Source organism: Morone saxatilis, unplaced genomic scaffold, assembly GCF_004916995.1.
Source record: "Morone saxatilis isolate NCDOM2014 unplaced genomic scaffold, NCSU_SB_2.0 Contig20, whole genome shotgun sequence".
NCBI classification, from domain to species: Eukaryota; Metazoa; Chordata; class Actinopteri; family Moronidae; genus Morone; species Morone saxatilis.
The window spans coordinates 19483092-19509698 of NW_023339763.1; the positions used below are offsets into that span (position 1 = coordinate 19483092).

General features: G+C 40.6%; 1 protein-coding gene across 3 annotated transcripts in view; it reads left to right on the forward strand.

Annotated features, from left to right (window-relative positions):
- specc1 (sperm antigen with calponin homology and coiled-coil domains 1) overlaps positions 1-26607 on the forward strand; it is a 67223-nt gene that overhangs the window by 20997 nt on the left and 19619 nt on the right. For 2 of the 3 annotated variants that reach the window (XM_035666615.1, XM_035666614.1), the window contains exons 4-12: positions 10609-12164; positions 13528-13735; positions 14354-14427; positions 15941-16116; positions 20259-20422; positions 21396-21496; positions 21614-21689; positions 22437-22581; positions 25043-25145. In XM_035666615.1, coding sequence (XP_035522508.1) covers positions 10609-12164; positions 13528-13735; positions 14354-14427; positions 15941-16116; positions 20259-20422; positions 21396-21496; positions 21614-21689; positions 22437-22581; positions 25043-25145 — 2603 coding nt within the window. Of the gene's footprint in view, positions 1-10608; positions 12165-13527; positions 13736-14353; positions 14428-15940; positions 16117-17912; positions 19809-20258; positions 20423-21395; positions 21497-21613; positions 21690-22436; positions 22582-25042; positions 25146-26607 lie in introns of those variants that run through there. The other variant, XM_035666616.1, reaches the window with a different exon arrangement.

Genomic DNA, 26607 nt, shown 5'->3' on the forward strand with positions numbered 1-26607 from the left:
ACACACACACACACACTATAAAGTGAAGTATTTTATCAGTAGTGGGTGTAAAGCTGCATCATTTCATAGCAGTAGTGTGTGTTGCTTGAAGATAGCACACTGAAGGCTCAGATTGGAAGGCAGTAGTAGCAAGCTGCTGCATGCTTGAAAAGATTAGCTCCCAGCTCCTTCTCCACGCATGCACCCTCACACACACATACAGCGTACAGTGCACAGTTAATACATTATATACAAAACAAAAGATTGTTGAGTCAAAAAGTAGGAACAAAGGAGGCTAATATTCCCTTCTTGGATCTCGCTAAATATTCTGTTGTTGCTAAGCAAAATTGGACAGCTTGTTGATATATATTATTCTTTGTACAAAATAATTGTGAGATTGGTACACATACCTAGGTGGTTTATGGAAGTATGTGTGGTTAAATATGAGTCAGAGATAAATGTTTGCTTGGCCCCTGAAAGAATGCGCCATCACAGTCACAGTCCATAAAATCAATCACGTTCCCCAGGCTGTGAAAAATATTTAAACTCTGCTTGGTACAGTACTCCACAGTCCTCGGTCCAACCTCCCACATGATCCTCCATTATGAAATGAAGCCGTCAGCTGTATTGTTAATTGATTGACCTGATAATCTTATAAATCCACTCTCCATTTTCTCAAATGAGCCTCTATAGTAAATGAAAATTGATCATCAAATGGCTTGATTTTTCATCATGCACCAGCTCATGACATGAAGCTATAGATCGAAAAGCACTATGACCAGTGACACAGAGAAGCCCTCTCTAGAAATCTATTTTCAACATTTTCATCTATCTATCAACATTTTAAACCTTTAATTGAAGTAGGGGTTCAATGTCTGCTTTGCTCTGATGAACAACAACATAGTGATGGACAAGAACAGTGAAGCTTCTACCCGCCACATAAGCTTCTATTCCATCCATCCGCTGAAATGGCCAGCTGAGGTTTGTCAGACTTTGGACTTGGGAAGAAGAATAACAGTTCTGGTGCTGGAAGTAGGGAAAGAAATGTGGGAACGGGAGGAACTCGTTCAGATTTGATTGATGGTGTTATCTCTGAAGTGGCAGGCTAAGGAGTAAGCTGTCTGCTGCAGTGATAAGGAGGTCGTTATCAGAACCAAATTACACTGACGGCTACTACACTGAGCCTTCCTGTCTCCTGACTGGCTCACCAGGAGATCGGCCAAGACCAGAGCCTGAGGTCAGCATGTTGTTGGCTGTTGATGAATTGTCAGTAAAATATAGTCCAATAACAGTGGGTCTATTTTCAGAGCTACAATTCAGTCAGCTGTACCCAGGATTAAAGGAAAGTTAAAACATGTTTGTGTAGGGAGGTAAAATAGATTGTCTGTCTGGATTTTCACATGGTCAAAAATGGGAAATGTTACGCACTTGTGGTTTCCCCCAAAGTTCTCCAGGGATGCTTGAAGATAGCTGTAATGCTTGAAGATGCTGCCAACAACTTGGAAAAGCAGTGTTTTTTGAAAGTAGAGGATGCTATCAGTGTAGCAGTTAGCATGTTGTCATTGGAATAACATTGTTCTTTCCGTTCAGACTCATATTTCTATTCAGCAGCAACATTAAGTTATTATTTTTTATGGCTGCTGGTACAGAAACCCAGTTCAGCTCAGACATCCAGTATGAAATTTCTCAAATTTCAACACCATAATTGCATAAATTAAATATTCCCTTCAGACATTTATACAAATAGTCTGCTTGGATGTCTGATATATTTGGGTTTTTTGTTGTGTGTTTGTTTTTTTGCAAAAAATGTATACTTTGCACATGCTTAAAAAGCATCTACTCCATCTACCTCATTAAAAATTCAAGAATCTATGAATATGCAAATCTTCCTGCTGGGCACAAGATGTTCTGAGTCCATTCTCAGTGTATGTGCATTCGTGGCTTCAAGTTTCTACATCACACTTGCATACTGGACCAGGGTGACTTCTTCTTCAAACAATTTGTTATGTCACAAGTCATGCTCACAGGCCCCGCCCCTTAAAATCATATTCCTAATGAGCTCAGAGAAACTTTCCACTTTCAGTAGATGAATGTGAAAACATGCTTCCAGTATCCAAACTCTGAAAATATATCATTCTGCACAGTGCAGCCTCAAACATCAGACTGTAGGAACAACTTTCTCGTCAGGTTTGTTGCATCTGTTAGGGCCTTTGTCACTCTAATTGGTGCATGCTGATTGTTGACCTGTTGAATTCCAGTCATAGCTTTACCTGACATCAAGTCTAATCAACCAGAATAACCAGAATAACCAAAAACACCTGGTCTGTGTGTGTGTGTGTGTGCTGTGTGTGTGTGTGTGTGTGTGTGTGTGTGTGTTGGTGGTGTGTGTGTGGTGTGTGTGCGTGTGTGTGTGTGTGTGTGTGTGTGTGTGTGTGTGTGTGTGTAGAGCATTTAAAGGTAATTTTTATTGATATGTACTTGCTAGCCAACTTCTATTTCTGCTAGGTAACAGTGCCTTGGACAGTTGAGACAGGAAGCTGTGTTTTCATTTTGTGCTTAAGTAGGATTAAGTTCTGTGTGGCTTCTGCTTAGTGAACTCCTGCGTTGAGGCAATTTTCATGCTCAGATTTCACACATAAACCACACTCAGACATACAGCGACATCTGTCTTCCTCTTCTGTTCAAACATTGGGATATTTGACATTGCTTTAGCAGTCGCCTTGCTGACAAATATATCACAGCATTGAAGACCACCCCGGAGTAGCCTAATTCCTTCGTATGATGTTAGAGTACAGCTGAGATGTGCCTTATCAAGACTTCTAACTCTGATACTAAATGCTTGTCTGTCTTCTATAATGTCTGGTGAAGCACTGATTCATTGTGCCCGGTGGGTACCGCTCCCAATCAGAGCAGACTTTGACACCTCTGTGAGCAGTAAGACAAAGAATGTAGAAATAAGTAGATTATTGTGCCGTCTCAACACCATATCAGAGCAAATTGACGTAGAGCAGGGGTTCAGCATGAGGAAGCAAGTTTGTCCAACTTCTGATAGCAGGAACACTGTGAGGAAGTTGCATCAGTCATACTTTCCATAGCAGTTAACACTTGGTACAGTAAATACACCGGTCATACCACAGGCCTTTGTGTTTGCAGAGGGAGGTGTGTGCTGTTTAAATGTCCTGTTTGTGTGACTGCAGTCTATAACCTGGACAGTTGTTGCAGAAGTTGTTTATATATATAGCCGTTAGGCCTGAGCTCATACAAATCACTAACTTTTGGCAGAGCAACTACCAACTATGGTGTAAATTTGACACCCTTAAAACACTTGAGTTGGATCTGACATGTGAGCCACTAAGCCTGTGATGGTGTGTTCAATGCAAACCAAATCAAACCTGATGTGGTTTGAGCATCTGTCAGCAGCTGGCTGTGGTTCGTCCTCACTCTGGGAACAGTCAACAGACATTTCTGTTGATGTAGGTTCTGCTATCTGCTATCCAGCATTGTTTTTTGTTTGTAGATTATTTTACACAGCAAATACAGCTTTGTTCATTTTTAGCTCTGTGGTTTTCACAAAGTTAACAATTGTTTAAATTGATTGTACCTAAAAGCACTGCATGAATTAACTTTGCCTTGTCTGAAATGTTGTTTTATAAGTATGACTGAGCCCGTATATAGAATCTGTTGCCTCTCTGTTGGTTATTATTTAAGCTGTGGTCATAGGAGAGTGTTGCCTCAGATTAAAGGCTAATGTTGTCTTTTTATGTCCTCTTTTCACATTGGTATTTGCAGCTTCATCTTTCCACAGTATATGTTTTTTAATCCTTTTTGTGGTGAATCCAGGAAAGTTAATCACAAACACTTAATACATTCTAAGTCTTGTAACAATTACTCAAAGGGCATAAAGATAGGATGGAAATCATCAGAAGCTTAAAACTAAGTTTAGCAATACTCATTACAACCTGTTACCCATCACACACTGATCCTATAAACCTGCAATCATGTAAAATGGCGTATTATTATTCCTTCAGTCCTGTGTTAAACTGTTTTCCATTTGGAGCATAAAGAAATTCTCCCTCTGTCGGCTGGCTCATGGCCCTTGCTATTGAATATCTCTGTAGGGTAAGGCTCCATAAGTAGTGTAAAGCAGAGTGGATCAGCATAAGGATGCTGTGTTAAAAGTTTTAGCATGCAGGCCAGTTAAAATGATTCAATCAAAATGATTAACAGAGCCAAAGAACGCAGGCCAAATGGCCCTCTGTGGCTTGCCAGCTCTCATGCTGAACCTTCATGCTGTGCTGCAGAAGAAGCACAGAGCTGTTCACTTTTCAAGCAGAAACAAGCTTCTCAGCTTAAATACACAATGAAGTCTTGCATACTGTATGTCTATTAGGTGGAAGGTTTGCCTGGTCAGTTGTAGTCACGATTGATTAACATGCAACCTGCTGACAAGAGAGTCACAGCAATTACTTTAGACTAAGAATGTATAAGGGTGTTTTTACTTCGAAGTTGGAAATACTTAATGCTTTTCAGAAGGCTCTGTGGCTGCTAGTAAATGAGCATTTCTTTACTTTTCTTTACATATTATTTCTTAGTAGTCTAAAATTACATTAAAATGTCTGAAATCAGAGCCAGTCAATACAATTTCTTCAGTCTTTCCTCCTTTCTTTTAATGCTTTTCAGCCTCTTTTTAGAAAAGCACAACCAAAACATTATCTTTGCTTTGCTATGTTTTATTATTTTCTACTGGTTATTGAGTAATCCCAAGAGAATAAATATCACCTAAGATACTTGAGTATATTTGCCCTTCTCCTCTCATACATCCTGCATATCGGCCACTGAAACAACAAGCCTTCTCCTGACTCCCATCATTGAATAACCTTAACACAAATAATTTCAAGTTATGTCAGCAGAAACCTAACATTTACTTTTTGTTTCTTTAGCACACTGAACGTAAGCGTTTTCATGCAGTTATGGTTTTGCATTGATGTGTTTGCATACAGAAGAGTTTGAATGGAGCCTACTTTGTTATATGATGATATTGCACAGGAACACCTTCATTCAGCTGATGTCAGAGAGGGAGATCTTTTGCAATAACAAAATATGTTGGGCAACAAGGTATGAAACTAGCTCAGACCTATTTCATGTTATTGGTGAAAACTGGCCAAGAACAGTTGTTTTAGAGGGTTAGCTAACAAAACATAACTGGAAATAAAATCTATTTTATGGGTGTGAAAGTAAGAACATGTTGACTTTTCTTCCAATGAATCTCAAACATTTCACCAAAGGTTTGATTGATTTTGGAATCTGTGGATTCTGTGATGAACTTATCCCAAATGCAAATATCCATTTAAATCCTTTGTGTAGTCAGTCCCTAAACTCAGTTTCAAAGACAGGTGTTAGACCGTCAGCCTTTAGTGAGTCAGTAAAGCTGGATGAGACTGTGAGTATGTCTGGTTTACACAGCTGACTATTGCAAAGACAGACACCACTTTTCTAACAATTAATCAGATTGCCCTGCTTTGGCATGGTTTCACAAAGCTTCTATAGTTTTGTATTATCTGTTATTTATTTATCTGTTGTTTATTTATCAGCTTGCATGTGATGTCACTGGAAGCAGAGAGGAATTCCAGCGGCAAAGCGACATATATCAAAGATGTTTTCATACTGTATTCACAAACATATTATCTTTATTACAGAATGAATTATTAATTAAACTTGATTTTGAAGTTGCGTACAGTAACCTTATTACAATGAAAGAATCCTCAACAAGTGGTGCTGTCATTGTTTTCAGTGGCACATTGTTGTGATGCAGCTTACCATCCAGGCTAATCTCTGCTCAGCCGCTGTGTCATGGAGCCTCAGTTCTGTCTATCTCTCACTCCAGTAAGAGGAAAGGAATGCCTGTGAGTCCCAGCGTCTGACTGAGGGGCGCCTGTTGACCTATTTCATGCCCTGTCACTTGGACAACAGGAAGGCCAGAAACACAGACGGCATGTTCTGTCTCTCCTCTCCACTTCCCCCTGACTGAAAAAAACACACACGCCACATTTCCTGGAACACAGAAGGGAAGACAGAGGAGAGGCAGCGAGAAATTCCTATCCGAAGTTTATTTGTGATGGTGACGAGGCCAGTGCGTCATTTCAGGTGCCAATTCTCTGACACTTGACCACCTGCAGTCATTAATTCATCATGACTCCTCACCCGTGACATCCTGTTCTGTAAATTGAAGACTCTGTGCACCCACAATGCTGTCTGTCACCTATTGGCTGGCAAGCAGTCTGGCTGCAGTTAACTGGCTGGTGCTGGACCATGTCCAGCCACACTGCTCCTGCTGTGATTTGAAAGCTTATCTTCATTAGAGAGAAAGAAGCCAGCACAGTGCATTACTGTGATCAGGGAGCTGACTTCCCATGGAATAACTGAATGCCTTTGGATTACTGGAAGTCAGTCTGTGTAATTCATTTAGATAATTAGTTAATGTAAGCAACACAATGATTTCACATGCTCAGACTCCTCAGTCAGGTTTATTGAAGTTGGCAGCAAGTCTGTTTTTGTAGCTACTGTCTGAACACTTTCATTGTACATGAAACATTCATTAATGAGGAATAATTGGCAAAGAGTCTTCTTCAATTCATAGTGTATGGTGTGACAGTTCCTGAGACACTAAATATAAAAATACTAATGACAATGTTCTTTGTCATTGGGTTTCTTCTCTTTCCCAAAACTGTTGTTTTGGGGTATTTGCGCTTTGCTATCAATAAGAAGCTAGTCTCTTCAGACTACGTAAGGATTTATTCCTTGCTAGAGGAGGAAAGCTCCTCAGTGAGCCATTTAACTGCCCATTCCACTACTTTTCACAGATTTAGTGCTTCTCAGAGGCAGCTATAAATGGTCCTGGACCTCAGCCGGCCTACATTGAAGACGGTACTAAATTAAGACAAAGCTAACTCGTAACCACCATGGTCTTATATTTAAATTAAAATTTTTGAAAGATAAATTTCACTTGCACACCTCCAGTAAAAAGAATATCCAGTCATGAAGAAATGTAGTTCTTGTGCCCTCTTGGAGAAGGTGACAAATTTCTCTTCATTATAACGAAGTTCTAACATTATGGCATTTTCTGGCTTTATAAGATTTCCACACGCACTAATATTGTTTTGATTGAATAGTCAGACGTTTGCAATCTGGTGTGCGAGCTTTGTGAGGGGTGGACATTTCATTAGTGGGTTTATCCTTCTATCCTTTTCAGCAGCCATTAAGTAAAAGGGTGATGTCAGTGTCACTCAAAAAGCTTTGCAACATGGGTCCCAAAAAACTTGATGGTGCTATTTTATTAGCTGGTTTTCTGATTTATTTTCTTTGTTCTTCTTTCTTTAGTGTATTTGGTTTGGTTGTACATTGTACACATTGACAAACCAACCACATATGTGAATTTGTGTGTCTTTTATTCATCAAGGAAAAAATTAAGTGGGCAGTGTAATTTACAGCAGTGCGCTGCTACGCATTAATGCCCACATCCTCTCCTGGGAGTCTTTTACAGGTGGCCAGTGAGCAGCTCTTCTAGAGCAAATGAAGGTTAAGTGTCTCTTTCAGGGGAATCTCAATTATCATGTTTGTAAGGGAAAAGCCTCTCTTTCTCCACTTTTCAGCGCAACATCGTAATTAATTTTAATAGGTTCAGTTTGTCAGACACATTAAAGAGACGGTTTCTGGCATCTGATCCAGCACCACGTTCAGCCACAAGTTAGGAACTTAAGGTGTCAGTGGTCTATTTGTTGTCTCCTCCTACCTTCTCGGTGTCAGTTTAAGTAGAATCTAATATAAACTCTTTGACTCCTGGCAGAGCCACGCTTTTCATTGGCCTCACAACCTCCTTGCCTCACTCTCCTGTTCCAAGTGCGTAGAAGACCTTAAAATGGAAAGCCCCTATATAGATTCTGTTTGGTTTGTCCATTCTGGGCTACTGTAGAAACATGACAGTTCAACATGGCAGCCTCTCTAAATAGAAACAGCTCATTCTAAGCTAACAAAAACACAACAGTTCTTATTTTCAGGCGATTATACACCAATTAAAACATACCAATGAATATTATATTCAATTTCTGCCAATAGATCATCCTAAATGTTACGCACTGACACACTGCAGCCACTGTGTTGGTCTTAGATACAGATTGTCTAATGGGTGGGGTTTTTTCTCCTAGAGACACAGCATTGGCCAGTGTCAGCTTTATAAACAATATTGTTTTTTGTCCAATGTTGTTTTTATAGCCAACATTTGGCCAAATTTGTTACTGACATTTTTATAATCTTTCTCTCTGGGAGTGTCACTTAATACATCTGTCAATAGAATATATAATCATAGTGTTTTAAAACACTGTTACTTATAGAAAAGCACGTTCTGCAGAAGTTCAACCTTTTCTGTACCTGAATTTGTACTACAAAAAATGCATAGTGGTATTTGTACAGGCACAGACAAAAAAAACATTCAGAGGTTCTCTAACTATCTGACGCTGTATTCTAGTGGCTGTTTCTGCCTCTTTAGGATCCTGCCATCTAGACTGGTGTCATTTCTCTGCACATTAAGCAGATGTGGTGATGTCATGGTGAAAGAGGTGGGAGATCTAAAGATGAGTGAGTTCATGTGCTCCATCTGGGTTTTATTCACTAAGAGCAAGAGGAAAACAGAATATGAAGAACAGCAAAGGAAAGGCTGTCCCACTCCTGGCCCCAGTCATTCTCATGGGAATGGACTGATCTTAGTCACATCGGACTACTCTCTTTCTCCCTAACAAGGACCTATTGTCCCTCTCTTTATTGCCACCTATAATGAGAATATGACAAGTGGTCATAAACTATGTGTGAGCTGTTAGGTGTTTCTGTCCTTTTCTGCCCTGTCTGGATGATGCTTCCTGTAGTGCATAGTAAATAGTCATTTATAACACACAGTGCTGATTTAGTGTTAACATCTTCCATGTGACAGTACATAATTTAGGAGTGCATGCTGTCCTCATTCTGTCAGTCATGGATTCATCCTCTGAAGTGCAGAGAAAAGTCACTGTGGATTTTTAATGGTACCCTGTATCTTTTTCAAGTGCAGGTCTGTCCAGTGGCAAAAAAATATTCAACTGATTAGAAAGAAGTGCTGCACTTGTTCATGTGAATTTAAATGACGGCATCCCCTTAGTGCAAACAGGCTGGAGTTCTTTTTAAAGAGTGGCTTTTAGAGCCTAATCTCACTGACATTCAGAATTGACAGAGCTGAGTATCATTCTGCCATTCTTCAGTTTGATCGTCCATGATTTTTCTTCAAAACCTGAACCTTGGTTGGTTACTCAACAATTTTAGGCTCTCATTGAAGTTGGATTTTGTTTTAAATTGTTATATTCATGATTTTCCATTTACACTGTTACATGTCTTTACCTCTACGTAAAGCACCTCACTTTTTCAACCACAGCTGCACACTCTGGGAATGTTAAACGGCTTTGTACCCCAGAAACTGTGCCAGTGTTGGCAGCTCCTGCCACAGTTACTAGTTTATTCAATAAGGGGATAGTCTGTGTAAAGTGCCTATCAATGGCAGAGTACTTAAAGAACCCACAGGGGTATAGGATTTCCATTCCTAACTAGGCCATTTGTTTGTAGATTTTGTTTGTGTGTTGTAAGTGTGTGCACGTGTTGCTCAGTGTAATGCGCTGTCTATCTCAGCACACAGACTGTCTAGTCTCTGCTCAGTGGGTTTGATGATGGTGCATGCATGTGAGAGACACAGGGCTGTCATTGTCTGTGCACTGCTTAAGCTGCTTTGTGCCTGAATGGTCCACGTGCACAGGGACCTTTGTCATCCTTTGAAACAAGCAAGCCCCTTGTGTCTGCATCGCTGTTTGCTGATGATTTGAAAATAAACAATAAAACGTTTTCAGGCGGCACCCTGCTCACGCTGGGCATCTGTAAATACTCTTCATATTTGACAGAGGGTAGGAAAAGGCTCACGCCAGTGACCCACGCTGATGCCTTTTGAAATGCCACTGTTAAGCTCTGCTGCAGCGATGAATGAGCACAGAGAGCAACAGACAGACAGTGCCAGGCAGATGCTCTGTTGTCCAAACAGAGAACAATATGTGAATAGGGTACAGTGACCACCATCATGAATTTGCTGAATAATGCAAGTGTCTGAATGTGACACACTGTCTATTCAATTAGTGTCATTACATGATGTTAACAAATTCATGGTCCCAGCATGTCTGTGCATTGATTCAATTAACCTTCCCTTTTCAGTGTCAGGCCTGTTATATGGTTATATGGTAATTCTTCTGAGAGAGGTTTTATCTTTGAGTTGCTAATTAAGAATTTCCTGACTGTAAACTACAATCTGCGTTGGCCCCACATTTGCATATCTTTATATTAATTTGATTAATCTAAATAAATTCTTCATCTGAAATTAAATGTTTATCTGATTAATAATGCAGCTTATTTCCATGTCTCTGCTGCTCAGATGTGAATGTACGTTATGGGTATTATTTATAGCTGAAATGGAGAAACAAATGATCAAACGAATGAATGAACTATGCTTCAGATTTGATCACTTGAACACAGTTTCAATGTGTACTTTCCTTTTGGTCTGTATTGCAGGTGCACAAGCAGCCAAGAAGTCTGGTATCCCAGCTCCTAGAGAAATCCCTTCTAGCATAACCAGAGACCGCATCTCTTTGAGGGACCAGCTTAGGAGCTCTACCACTAAAAGGATGGTTTCTAGTGCCAGCACTTCCAGCCTCTCCACCCTGGCAAAACAGACGCGCAGTTCAACCAAGTCTCGTGGAGATGCAGAGGGCCAGGAAAAGGGTCTACTTGAGAACCAGGTGAAAGAGCTGCTGGCTGAGGCCAAGGCTAAAGACTTGGAGATCAGCAATCTCAGGATGGAGTTACAGCGCTGCAAAGGTAAACCGTCCACTGCTTCCTCTTCACCCTCACACAACTCTGTCTCAAACCAACAGACTGGTGGAGATCAAGAGCAGGGACAGGTAGCGGAGGCCATTGTGCTGGTTGGAGAGCTGAGGGAGAAGAATGGGAAGTTTCAGAGAGAGCTGGCGGCGCTCCGGGAGGAGAACCAGACACTGAAGGAAAAGCTGCTTTGCTTGGAGGCCTCTCCTCTCTCTAGTACAAACACAAGCACACCCTCCAAGCCTTTGTTGAATGGCCTGCCCTCAGACTCCAACTCCTCAGCTCAGCTTCCTTCTTCTACAAGCCCTCTCAAAACCTCTGTCTCCTCCAGCTCTGACATCACCAAGGACTCGCCATCACCTGACTCCTCAGAGTTTGAGAAGATCCCATCACGTTCAGAATCAGTGAGCAGCAGTGTCAGTGGGGAAGCGGTTACATTAGGGGCAGTAACCAATGCAGTGGGACAGGATGTGTCAGTGCAGAGCCTTACGGAACAGATTCACAAGATGGAGGAGAGCCACCACAGCACAGCTGAGGAGCTGCAGGCGACTCTGCAGGAGCTGGCTGACCAGCAGCAAGTTGTGCAGGAGCTGACGGCTGAGAATGAGCGCCTGGCTGAGGAGAAGCGTCTCCTACAGACCTCACTTCAACAGCAGAGAGAGCGTCTGGAGGTGCTGGTCCAGAAGAATGAGGCGTTGGCTGGGCGACTTCAGGAGCAAGCCCAAGCTCAGGCCCAGAGGGAGGAGGAGCTGGGCAACCAAGGGCCTCGGCTGGCCGAGCTGGAGCAGAGGTATGCTGAGCTGGTTGAGAGCTCACGCTTCGAACGGGAGAAGCTGGTGGACATCCAGCAGCAGCTGACAGGCAGCCTGCGGGCTCTGGAGGAGGAGCACCAGGAGGCCCAGGGCCAGGTACGCTGCCTCCAAGAGGAGATGGACAGGCTGCAGACTCAGCTGGGCAGGGAGCAGGAAGCTGGAAGTCAGGCAGCACAGGCCGCAGAGGAGCAGAGGGCGACAGCAGACTGTCTCAGACTGGAAAATAGTAGGCTGAAGGCGCAGGTGGACATTGAGAGGCAAAAGGTGGGTGAACTGAAGGCCATGCAGAGTGCCAGTGACAGCACTGAGGTGCACAACTTGCTGAAGACAGCCCACGCTGAGAGAGACAGGCTGGAAGTGGAGCTGACAGAGCTGAGGCAGGAGCTGCTACAGGCCCAGGCCGAGACCGAGCATGTGCGAACCACAATGTCCAAGGTAGGAGGGGTACAAGGTCACAACTCAATTTCCATCTTGGTATTCATAGTATTTATGATTTATTCCACATTTATTGGATCTGTTGTTTAATACACTATAAATGGAACACTGAAAGTTTGAAAAAGTTTTCTGTTATGGTCACAGATGGAAATTCATTCAGAACATGACAATTTGCATTAGTATTTATCACAATATGATGTGGATTGCCATTACAATAACGTTGTTTGTTTGAGCTATTTGTCTCAAAATATTGTCTCCAATGTTCAGATGAAACTATTTAAAACTGGTTAGAAAATGTCACAGTTCAAAACATTTTCCACTTGGTTGCTTCCATTGTGTTGTACTTAGTGGTGTGTGCACAGACCTGGACTTGAATTATATGTGACTCACTGTGCTCAAGAAACATATTGTTATCTTAGTGAGCTCATTAGTTGTGTTGTGTTTGACAAAGGTTTCAGTAATTCCCTAAATAACAATCTCCCCATCCACATTTACTGTAAACTATCATTTTCAGGAATAGATTTGAATGCAACAGCTATGTGTCTAGTTAATAGTTGTACCACTAGTCTAGCGTGTAGAGTGTGATTCAAATGGTCGACCGTGACATTATTAATCATTCTTGGCTCAGTCACCACCCATTGAATGTCAACATGAGGACCCACATTTTCCACAATGCTTAAAAAGCACAGCAAGAATTGGGTACTTTTCTTCGCCATCACAGCACATACGCTCATGTTCGCTCAAATTGTTTTCATATGTTTCTCAGTAGTCACTTTGTGGTGTTGAAGGGGAAAACCAAACACCAGAAAGACTGAGGCAGTGTGGGTTTAGGGTCATGTTGGTGGTTGTTGACTCCAAAGTGAGGCGTGTCACCATCAGCTTAGCGATGTCATCATTGTTGGACTGTGACTGCAGTGCCAACAGTAGGGTGGTCCATAAGTGTGTGACCCTCTGAGTCACACTCCTGTCCTCTGCCACATGGGTGTGAGGGTGAGGCCATTCCATAACTTCACTCACAAACATCCTAATCTATTAGAACCACATAGTGTCAGTGGGTGAGAGTCCTGCATAACTACATCATTTACTTATTTCAGTATACTGTACTCACAGAGATCAGGGTACACTGACTTCAGCTTCTTTTGAAAGATAGAGATGTAAAAAGCACCATCAAGGTCAAATGGAAATACTGCACCACGAGAATGTCTGGAAGATATCATAAATTATCCGGTCTTGAGCCAAAGGTGACTTAAGTGCTTCTATCTAATTAGCTGAGTGACAGCCAGCAATTCCTTTCACATGAAACACTGCTTCTTTGTTTTAATCCATAAACCCATTGTACTCACACAAATGCACACATACACAGGTGGAGGCCAAATGCCAGCAGGTTCAGGAGTGGGCCGAGAGGAGGGAGCAGGAGCTCAGCAGCCGGGTGACTTCCCTGGAGGAGGTTGGGATCCAGGCTGAGAACCAGGTGAAGGAGCTGAAGGAGACCATCTTTGAACTGGAGGACCAGGTAGAGCAGCAGAGGGCCATCAACTGCCACACCAACCAGGCTGTCCTGGACATGGAGAGTATGTCCCTTTCACTGGCTGTTCACATCTCTGTGGCAGGTTAAAAGACTCTGTGAGTCTTTTAACCTGTAGTCTTAAATGTAGAATTTAAATTAATCAGTCAGTGGTTTCTATTATTTAGTCTATCCTCATTTATATTAATGGGGAGGACAAAATATTAGAAACCCCTGCAAAATGACCATAAAGTTGAAACAATACCTCTTTAAACAGTTCTACTTCATGAAGGTAGAATTTATTGCAGGGCTGTTGTATTAAACGGCATTAGTTTAGGCCACATGTATCTTATTACTAACCTCATAAACTGGCAACTGAGTGTATATGAAAATAAGATGCAAAATGAAGGCACAATAACACAGTCACTGACTTGCCATTAGTGCAGTTGGCAAATGTTATATGGCTGAATACACTGTATTTCCACAAGCTGTTATGAATCATGGCAGATGAGACTGGTCTGATGCTAATAGTATTGCAGTGATGAGAAATCTGGCAGCTGAGAAGTAACTTTTACTATTAGAGAAGCCTTAATACTAGCTGCTGTTTCTTCACCACACTAAAAACATAATTTAGTTGTGAATGCTGAACTTGCAGTTCTTAAAAACCTTGAATTTGTCATTGCAGATCTTGTTAAAAAGCTGGAGGAGCAGAAAGCTGAAGTAGAGCGACAACTGAAAGTCTTGAGTAGGCAGATGAAGGTAAGAAAGCTTCAATATGCAGACACATAAAGCTTCTTTATAACGTCTGTAATTGGTATTTAACGCAGTTAGAACATCACAGGCTGAAGACACAAGCCAGTAAACAAAACGAAAATGGTTCAGGTTGTTTTAAAGATAATATAAAGCAAAGTTTCAAACTGGGAAGGTCCTGGTGACTCACATAGCTATTTTGGTCACAAACTATGTAATTGTGACCTCCCAAGATCAGATCTTCCTTTGTCGGATATTTGTAACATACAATCTCCCCTTCTCTTGTCCTGTCTCTCTCTTTTTTAGAAATTAAATATGTAGCTACTGTCAGGGCTTCAGAGCTTTAATAAGGGTTATAGCGTGATATAGAAGCAGAGAGGAGTAGCCATATAGTGATGAAAATGTGATGAAATGATCGTAACAGAATGAGAATACAGGTGGACAGCAGATAAGTGGTTTATGTTTCAGTTGTAGATTGAAAGTTTGTATGGAGTTTTTGATTCATTTTTACTACTACCATAACAAATCTGTGAAATGTGAGTGAGAGAGTGTCCTCTCTTTTACAGCAACCTCTCAGCCCTACAGGGATGAGTGAGTGATATTCAAAAGATACTTTTTGGGTGGAGTATTAGTTTCCTTGTCTTTTTGCCAAATGTTAGACCTTTGACTCATCTGTCCACAAAGTATTGTTCTACTAGCATCCAGATGGGCTGTTCAGGCAGCTATGTATTTTTTGGCAGGCATGGTATTTTAAAACAGGCATTATCAAGTGCACCAGATAACATTTTCACTGTCACCTTCTTGTTATTCATTTTGTAAACTGCTCTCTCAGTGATCTTTGGAACTTCCTCTCCTTTCTTTCATGTATCTGCCTCACTGATTGATGGATACCCAAGTCTCACTAGATTCTGACATAAAACATTAGAAAAAATGAAACTAGGACAGTAAATAAGACAGCTAAAAAACAAATCTACAAGGTACCAATCTTTGCAACACTGAATATAGCCCTACATTTTTGTTATTTTACTTCATCAGCAAGGGATCTCTTCAGTTCTTTTCTCAGTGTTGTATGCCTGCTCCCTTCCAAAGAGCATCTGTTGTTCTGCCTCCCTTTTATGATTCAACAAGGATTTTTTTCTGGTCTTGGGGTTATTTTTAAGTTCTTTCTAGCCTTAGGGGTTTTAAAAAGTCTTTCTGAGGTTTTCTGAAACAGATCACTGTTACAAAGAGTAGACATTGTTGTTAACAAAATTTGGATTGTAATGGGGCAAAATGTCACTGACACAGTCATTGTCCTAGAGGTTTTCAAGCCTAAACTGTAAATGCTTTACTAGTGTCTTCATAAATATTATATTATTCTGTTATATATATTATTATATATAGTATTATTTGTTCATAAGATTTAATTTATCTATTGTTAAATTGAATTAATGCTGACATAAATCTTACTAAATCCAAAGGGTTAACAAACCCAAAGTCCCTGTGTCAGTTGCTGATTCTATCCATATGTTTGTGTCTTTAGGATGAAAAAGAGGAGTGGCGTCGGTTCCAGGCCGACCTCCAGACGGCAGTGGTGGTGGCCAATGACATCAAGGTGGAGGCTCAGCAGGAGCTTCGTACACTCAGGAGACAGCTGCAGGAGGAGCAGGATCGCAGTGCAAAGCTTTCCACGGACCTTGAGGCTCTGCAGGGAGTCAGGTACCATTTCCAACATACTGTTTTCAGTTCCTCCCCCTCACCAATCCCCCCCGGCTCCCCTTGTTCAGCATCGGGCTGCAGTTCCTTTCTCTCTGAACACAATATGGATATGAGATACCTGCCAGAGTCTTGCCATATCCCCATCCAATGTTTTATTCATGTGATACAAACAGTAATATATTCTAACTTTAATTCCCAAGAATCTCTTGCTTAAGAGGCTTCCAAAATTCCTATCCGGTATCAAAGCAGGATACAGTGTTTTCCATGATGTATTTAGTGTAGACATTATTTAGTTCATATCTTGGTATTTCACAAGATTAATTCCACTGATTATCAGAGTTTAGCTCCCTGGGATTTGGCAGACTCTGTTGGTAAATTAGCAGTCTCCTGCGGTATTTCCCTCTGTGTATTCTACTCCTTTAAGCTGCTGCCCTCTCTGTCTCCCTCTTCCACACGGACCATTGCCCTATAGTAACATTCAAACCTCACACTCCACAATAAACTACAGTGTATTGATTAGAGGAGATGATTATTATATGAGAAGGCAGACGTGATGGCAGATCTGCTCTACGCACAGATGCTGCCTTGATCCAAGTGTGTTACAATGCAACACTGGAGCCAGTGTTACCGCTGTGGTCACTGCACCTTCCAGTGAAGCTATTCTTCGCCAATGTATCATGCTGTTTAAGATTTCATGTAGTGTTGTTGCACTGTGGCCATACAGTAATGTGATTGATGTACGGTATTGATAGAGTGTTGCATTGGTTTGTGTGTGAGTACTGTGTATACAAGTGTGTTTGAGCGTGCAAATGCCATGGTGTTTTTGACAGTGTTGTCCCCTTTCATTATCATGCCAGGTGAAGTACTTCCTGTGCCGTATAGCGCTCTGTTTACAGTATCTGTATGGCCAGTCATGGTATAGTCCTGTAAGCAAGCAAATGATCTACATTTTCAGTCACTCTATATCACCTCACAAACCTCATGAGAGCAATTTTAGTATATAAGAAATAGTAATATTTGGTCTAAAACCGAATATGTCCTGTTTAAATTTCATGCCGTCCTTGTGCATTTAGTACAAAATCAGCAAACTTTCCCCAAGATTAGCTGTTTCGCTGCGCTCCCCACCTCCAGCAGCTCCATGTGATGACTCTGTCAAAGATGTCCCTCTGTCAAGCCTCCCTATGTAAAGTCCAGGTGAGTTCCCTGCCCTGTCAGCCCTCTCTCAACCAGCTTGCCTCTCCCTGCCCTGTGTGCTGCTGCTGCTCACTGACCTTCCTGTCTGTGTTTGGCTTCGTGTTGCTGCTTCAGCCTGTCCGACTCTGTCTGTCTTTCTGTATGCTGGCTGACTGCACCTTCAGGACTGTCCTTACCTTTTTCGTTTGCTTTGCCTGGTTCTTTAAACCTGACATTCAAGTAGATGTATCTGGTGCCACCTGCTGTTCTTTGAATGAATAACCCTCCTACTTTGTTGGTTAAATAGCAGGATGGTCTGCACGGCATGACTGGATTAAGCTCATGCTATGCATCATCTGCTTCAGATACATTTGCATAGCGTCTTCATCACCAGGTGATTTGGTCATACTAGACATTATGAGTGACCTTATTAATCCTATGAGGTATGCATGGAGCAGAGTTTTAAAAAGTCCACAAGTGCCCAGAGGTCTGCTATTCATAATGTTAAGAAGAAATGTAAGATAAGTTTTGCTGCACATGTACAATGCACATGTAAATGCTTAAAATATTCTTCATACCATAGTTGTATACAGTAGTTCATCTTCCTTCCTCTTTCTTTTCAGAATAAGCACCGGAGCCACTTTTGATACCAAGACGGCAGTAGAAGGGCACTAGAGAAGTGCTCCCCTCCCACCTCAGCACCACGTGAAGACAGTGTTATTGTTGCACTTATTACTTTTCTGTGTCAAAATGTAACGTGGTTAACCAGTCTCATTCTAAGCCACAGTGACCAGTGTAGATGCAGTACACAAAGAGTCTGGCTTCTATTTCTTTACATGTCTTTTGGAACCTTTTGAATAGTAGTTCTGTATTTGTATTTCTCAATGAATGTATTATTTCTTTGTGATATTCTTGATCTGTGTTGAAGAAATGCCATATGTTCGAAAGACTCCTTTTTCATACTGTGCAAAGCTGATTTGTGCCTTTTTTAGAAAGTTGAGATGGTAAATGACCTGTTACAAAAAAATCACCATGAAAAAAACAGGATGCAGTATGAAGACTTGGTAAATATTTAACCTGTGGCAAGATTCCCAGCATTGTGACAGAACTCCCCATTTCAAGGCAAGAGCAATGCAGCAGAACTTAGCCCAGTTGATTATTATGTTATTAAAATACTAGAGATGGGTGACAATTTAAAGGACAAACACAAACCCTCCACATTCTCTTATAGGTGTATTAATTCACACCATTTACTTTCTTTCTCAACAAACCATTCAATGACCCCTTGTGTCCTGTATGAAAGCATCTGCATTTGTCATGTTTCTCCATTTAGGTTTTTACTTTAATTTGTCACCCATCTGTAGGTGGCTCATGGATTTCATGCTGGACCTCACGTTTGCTTTTCTTACTATTTCTGTATCAGTCAAGTTACTTTTACTTTGACCTCTGTTTCCTAACTTCACTTTAGTTAATGACTTCAGCTTGGTCTTTCTGTAGTAGTCATACTGAATGCAGTGTCATATTTAGCCATTAGATGGCACTATGGACTACACCTTTAGCATACTGGGGCGACATCCACATGGACATACTGGTATCATCTGCTCTTTTATTATTTATATGTGTATTTTTAATGATCGCTATATTCCTTTTAAATTTAGAGTATTATTTTTTTCTGCCAGATAAAATAACCAGGATGATTTTGATGTCAGCCATGCTGGCACATCCAAAGTACTGCCAGAATTAGATTTTAGGACTGCCACAAACACAGACAGTTGTACCTCAGAGTTCTTTGTTACTCTTCGCAAACATACCAAAAAGGTTCATGGTCCATTTTTAACACAACGACTAAGAAGACTGTGCTCCAGGTTCCTAAAATTAGAATTTTCCCCTTAAACGAGGAGTTAAACTCATTTTCTATCGTTTCACTTTTAAGCAACATTACTGACAGGTTAATGTAGAATCATGCACATAGACTTTTTATCTGAACCTCAGAGGCCAAGGCTCTCAAGATACATCTTCCTTGTTGATCAATGTTGAATCACTATATCAAACCTATTTAGTTATTTCTTCAGAAACCTTCTTAATGTATCAGATCCTCGCATTTTGTTATGTCACTCATTTTGAAAGACGTTTAATCTTTGAGCCAGACTCTTACACAATATTCTGTGTTGTTGTAGTGTAATGGCATATTGCAGGATCTCAGGTTCTACTCAGAGTCCAGTTTTTATCAGACATATTCAATTTGTGCATTTTTGTTTAATTAAAAGCCATATTGTTCTACCAGATAAAAAGGTACTGGTGCTCAACATGTAAACATTTGGATACACTCAAAAATACCATCTAGAAAAAGGTGAGATTTAGTAAAACCCTTTAATAAACAATAACAACAACAATGTGCTGTTAATTTATTCTGCAAAGACTTGGAAAGTCTTGTGACTGGTTGTGAAAGAATACACAAGTGTATTGTATGTCTGTTTGACTGTTGTTCATTAGACAAATGAATAAATGAAACTACACCAGTTCAACTGTGGTTGTGTATCTCTTTCAGTCTACACTCTTTGGAGGTGAGTTGCGTGCAATGTTTAAGACAAATTCCTTACTTGCCATTCAATACTCATCCATCACTGATAAAGACCAAATCCCTCACACTGTAGCCACTGAGTCCAATGTTCACAAGGGGCAATCGGTTTAAAGTGTCCTCGTGATTGGACTGCTCTGATTTTGTGTTTCATATTTAAATCTGGGTATCTGCAACTGGCCATCAGTTATTGACAGTTCCTTCGTTCAAATGTCAAAGTATGATCACATGATCTGGTCAGGTAATCTTGTTAGATAATAGTAAAGTGAGGGATTTCAGTCTTATCTCAAATAAGAGTTCACAAATGCACACACTTTCAGAGTCCTCCTCTCTCCAGGTGTTTGTATTGTATATGTCTCTACACAGCAACCCTGTTCATTGTGTCTGTTAGGTCCCAGGGTGATGAGGTGAGGCTGTCCGACTCCGATAACAGCCGTCACTGGTGCGGCATCTCCATGATCCCGACCACACCCACAGATGCCAGTGGAGATGCCGACTCAGAGCCTGAAGCTACTGTCAAATCCCTCATTAAGTCCTTTGATACTGTTGGACAGAGTGAGCACCGAGCATCTTAACACACCCACACACCCAGACACACACACAGACAGGGAATCCCAACACAGCAGTGTAATGATAGAGGAGAACAGCTGGTGAGATCTCCAGTGTGGATATCTATCATTGCTCTGCAGATACATTGTACAGTTGTGTGGGACTGTGTGGCCTTAGCTGACCTCAAGCAGGTTGGAGGCTTTTTCTGTTTTTGTCAGAATAATTTGACACTTGTAAAAAAAGAAAAGATGTGTTGGATAAATCTTCGACTGATGAGGAAGAGGCATTTTCATTTAGATTAGATTTAGATTTACACATTATTGTCCTAGAGGGAGATGCCAGTTCAACATAGAAACACAGCAATATAAGGATAGAGACAATACATAGAGTCTCCATAAATACAGCCATACATCTCAGAGCACAACATAGTGAGCAAAGCAGTTTGTTCAATGCTGCAATGGCAGAGTGGAAAAAACACCTGCTGAAGTCCATTTTAATGTGCTCTATCTCCACCCAGATGGCAGTAATGAGAAGTTATGATAATGTGATGATTGACAGTGTCAACAAAAACTGCAGTTATAGGTATCATAAAAGTCAAGTTTATGGCAGAACAGCTGCATTGGATTGCAATAGGTTGTACGGGTCAAACTGTGGCCACTGACTGTACTGTGTACTCAAAGAATAATTAAACAATACTAAGAATCTGACCAAAAATAAATGCTAACTACAAACAGATTTGAAAAAGTATTTGATAAATATAAGATTTGATATCTTTCTGTCTGTACTGTAAGCCTAACCATTGCATGCTCTGTATTTGTTTGTTATTCTGCTCCTGGTTTTAAATACTACATTTCCTCGTTTACAGTTATAGTGAAGTCTTAGAATGAATGTCATAATTATTTACTGATATTAAAAATTATGTTTGATGCCAGTTTTGGTACAATAATCAATGTATATACTGTATTATCTGGCTTTTCAGATGGACCAGGCCACACAGTTCAAATGCATTCCTCCCCAAGAAGCCCACTGAGTGGGATTCCTGTACGCACCGCGCCTGCTGCTGCTGTCTCTCCTATCCAGGTACACAAAAGACAAGATATATTTTCTTTTAAAATGTAAATAAGACCTCCTACAAGTAAAACTGTAGGAGGAGACTCTGATATGATGAGATCCCTGTTCTGTTTTGTGTTCTTTTAGAGACAGTCATACATAAAGCCACTATCAAAGACATTGGAAAAAAGGATCAATCATGGTGAATTCTCTCATCAGTATGGTATGTAACACAGATGTGGTTTTAGTTTAAAGGTATGGGGTTTAATTCACATGCAAATCCATATTTAATTTAGCAGTCACACTGGAACAAATAATCACCTCGCACACTGCTGTTAGCTCAATGGACAGCTAGACAAGGTACTACTGAGTCACTGCCTTTAGAAATGAGTAAGGCTGAAATGTTGGATGTAATTAGTTCACACATGCAGTCACATGAGTAGATGAATAAAGATATGCAAACATCCGACTATACTGTTGTTTTTGCTGACAGTCATATAATTTTGTTCCTCGAAAACTTTTCATCATTCCCTGATGTTATTTTACTGACTCACAGACAGTGGCTAGTATAGACTTGTTCAGGCAAGACAGATGCCCTCGGGCAGGGTTATTTTGGTTAAGATTATGCCCTTCCCAGACATGACCTATGGACTGTACAGCAACATTTCATAGTAGATTTAAAAAATCTGTTCCTTAGCTTGAATCTATGATGCAAACGGAAAAACAATGGATGCCTTGTCCAGGGCACTGGAGAAAGTTCAAGTTACGCTCAGTTGTATTTTGTGAAGTGGTGGCTGTCAGTATACACTGATGTTCATATCATTGCCAAGATGTGGTCTGCATACTTTCTTTTTTGTAAACCATTGTAAAATGTGATTTGTAAAATGTGCTTTAAAAAGGATATATTATGATCCCTCTGTTCACATTCTCTTTTGCCTCCCTCTCTTTCCTGCATCCTTCACTCCCCCAGATAAGTTGTCAGGCTGTGGGGAAGACCTGAAACCTACCAGCCTAATGAGAAAGAGCCCTTCTCTAGAGTCTGTAATCAAAACCCCCGCCTCCCTGAGCAGCCGCACCACATCCTTCAGCTACAACCGAGCCAACAGTAAGCTCAGGTGGGTTTAACCAGATGATTTTGTCTGATAATTCATGTGAGAACGTATATATATAGATAGACGGAAGTAAATCAAATCTTACCTTACGTTCCACTTCCCTTACTTTGAAGTAGTAAACATCCATTTATATGACTTCTCTACATGCAACATGTTGGTTGGTTGTAATTCACAGGAAATCTGGTTGTGAAACAAGTTTTGTTCTAAGTTTTTCTGAGAACGCTTATGCAAACCTGCTCTGAGCGACCCAACACTACAACAACAGTCATATAGTCTCATATTGAACTTAGAGAAAAAATTAGAAAATTGCCATGAGATACTGTAATTCCACTTGTATCTGAAACATTCTTACCACAAATGTTGTTTGAAAAACCCATCATTTTCAGAATTCAGAATAGGCTAAACATATTGACATAGAGGTTTTGTACGGAAATAATGACTTACAGGAAAAACTGATTTAGTTCTGCATTTCTGTAAAAGAGAAGTTCCCCATTAAGATCCTCCTTGTTGGCCTTTTAAGAAACAACATGTTCTACTGAAATTTAGTTTTGCATATTTAAGTCCCAGCTGACAGACTTTGGTATCTTTCATTGCCAGCAGTGTTTTGTGGCACAGATGGCTTTAACACAGTACACAGAGTCTTCACTTATCAGAAAGGGAAGAGAGACAGATGTTAAACAAACATTCTTTCATCTTCTTTTCCTGGCATCTTCTTCCCATACAGACCACTCCTCTTTGTGTACACACAGAAATGAACAACTGTCAATTGCCATTTATTTTGACTCATGCTCAACTTCAACTTCAACAGCTTACATTTTAAGTAGATGACTCTGGCATCACGCTGGACAACACCCTCATCTTCAGCCAACATATGAACTGTTTACATTATTACACTACTCTCAGTGATCTGGAAAAAAAAAACTGTCCAGCCTCACCTCTTCTTCCTCTGGTATCATGACATTATTGAGCTGTCTGCTCTTCACCATCTGTATTTACGGGATTATTAGTGTCTGTCCAAATGCACTCCAATATTAACATATTTGTGCATTATTAATGTAAATGCATGTCACTGTATTGCAGACCTTCACGCAGGCCCTCCCTTTCAAACAGCAGTTTAGCAGCAGTACATTACTGTGTTTGGTGTGGTTTTAGGGTTATGATACAGCTGCTGTATCACTGCTGATAAATGCATGCGCTCTCCACCTCTGCAATATTTGTTTGGACAGCATCTTGCTGCTTTTGGCCTCGCGGTGCCTCAAACAGAGAAATAATGAATTTAACAGCAGCGCTGCTGTGACGTGTGAAATGTTTACCATGCTCAGAGCAATGACCGTGTCTTGTGGTCTTCCCATGGCCTCAGCTCCAGCACAAACCCCAGGGAGCAGACCCCCAGAATAGTACTGCAGATATGCATTTAACCAGTCATTAGTAACTTCTATTTTCTATTCCTTGTGTCTTATAATAGTGCAGTCAGTATACTGTAAATAAACATTCGAGCTTAAGCCCATGGAGGTAGATTGGCAAAATTAGGAAGGAGCCCAAAAAAAGACTGTGCTAAAGCTTAGCATCCAACACTTAAAGCCAGGCTGAACCCTCTGAGCTGTATGTAGTTGGCTTCACAAATTTGAATTCTAATACAAATATAATGAACTGCAAAGAAGCTTCGATATTGTCAAGATAAAACAAGATCAAATAATGAAGTACCCTTTGGTCATGGAAATCTTGAAACTCGGTCATGGAAATCCTAGAACGGTGCTTTTAAGAAAGGGAACATCTGGAAATAAGATTAACTATTTAGGAAAATAAAATAAATTTTAATTCTTTAATACTGTAGTGACTGTTCATTTGGTACTATCATGGTACATGTTATGCAACTATAAGCTGACATAAAGGCAGAGTTAATTCTATGTATATTTATGTATTTTGAAGACACATGTTTTGGCTCTGATCTTGTATAAAATATATGACTATTGATGTGGTTACTTAATAGCCTCATTATCATAACTTGGTGCACCATCTTTATTGTGATTCATTACAGCTCAGCTGTATTTTGTACATTTTTATATGGTGGTTTTTTAGTGTAACAAAACTGTTTACTCTTTTTACCTTTCCTGCTCTAAAAAACAATATTTACAACTAAACTAAAACTTTTAGGTCCCTGAAGCACTCCTATGTGTGTATACATCAGGGCCTGTAATGAACTAGTTTCAGACATGGTGAAATTATTTCCTACAAAGGATTTTCATCTGGAAAAATGCTCACTTAAATGAACAGTTTTATACTATGTGACTAACAGCTTGAGTGATTATGGTATTTATAGAAATTGTGTGTGGATGTGACGATAAAGAACTGTTTTATGGGGTAATCAAACACTATACTGATCATACTCCAAATGACACACTCTAACTGTCCCTCTCTCTCTCGCTCTCTGTGTGATTGCGGTTTCTTGTTTCCCTGGTGACAGTGTGGAAAGAAAGGACCCCTTGGCTGCTCTGGCGCGGGAGTATGGAGGATCTAAGAGAAACGCTCTACTGAAGTGGTGCCAGAAGAAAACAGAGGGCTATCCGGTAGGGATCACAGGCCAGAGACCTTTCTCAAATACAAGGCGGGCTCCATTCACTTTCACACCCTGCTTCTCTCTGCATCTTTGTCTGACAGTTTTATTTTAGTCTCACACTCTTCAGGTTTTCATTTAAAAGTGAGATGACAGCTCCTATCCCTCCTCCCCTTTATATTGCACGGATGTGGTATTGGTCTATCTATGCCCTCAGGTTTGGTAGTTATTTCTTTTTTCTTCAGCCATCACTGAGGTGCTAGACAGTAGTGGCACACAAGTGTGTTTGCAGACACACCATTCACCCACCTGTCATCTCACTGGGGATTTGAAGTCACTGTGGCACAGAGGTAATGGAAACAATGAGGCAAAGCACCCAATGTTATAGACACACTTGATTTATACATGTGTGTATTTATATAGCACTCCATGTTTTTTATGCATGCCCATTTGTTTATGGATTGTTATTGTGTTGTGTTCCCATCTGTGTTTCCTGTGTCCATGGAGCCAAGTGCCTGACAATCACCTGGCTTAGCTGCTCCCCTAATACCCAGTTTAAGGAGCCCATTAAGAGCAGTGGGATTAGAGATTTGCCCATGTAATCATCATGTTTGTGTGCCAGCATGCCAGCTAGTTAATACTAAAACTCCTACCACCAGGGAGACTAGTCCCAGCCTGCAAACTCTAGTTTAGGAGGAAGAGGAGTCATTCCAGCCATCTCAGAATTGTAATGGAAGATTAATTACAGTTATAAACATAAGTGGCTCTGCTTCTGTTTGGACTGAGTCTAATAGCATGTATCTCTGGCTTCAAGTATAAAAAAGGCAAAGGTGACGGTAACTGCTAAAAATAGACCCAGCTTTCCCAGGGATAAATGGTTGGGATAATTGGATGCCTAATCAATAGTTCTTATTTCTCAGGCACAATGCTGCTTAATGTACTTTGAGTCACCCTCCCGTCATCTGAAGTCAGGGGTCACACGGGGTGTGTTGGTAAAACACACACAGCCGATCCTCTGTGATGGAAATATCTGAGCAGATGAGATAAAACTGCTGCTGACCAACAGACAATCTGTCTGATAAGATGCTGGAGCCGTATACAGAGTGCAGTGGTTCAAATTGTTTGGATTCACACACCATTGTTTGATATTGATCTTTAGGTGGTAGCAGCCTGCTTAAAGCACTGGTTTGTCATAGAAGGTCACTGATTTAGTACCCATATCCACCTAGGTGCTTATGGAAAAAACCTTTTATAGTTTTATTTAAGTTTAACTTTTCAATTCAAAGTGTTATAGAGGAAACTAATACACGAGACAGTTGCTAACAAGAAGCATAATTTGATTGATAAAAATATATATATATTTTATATTATCTAGAAGCAGATGTTCCTTCTGCATTTAGCCATTGTTAAAACAAATATGATTACTTGCAGCAAGGATAGAAAAGCAATTCTGCAATGTAAAAGGGACATTTTAA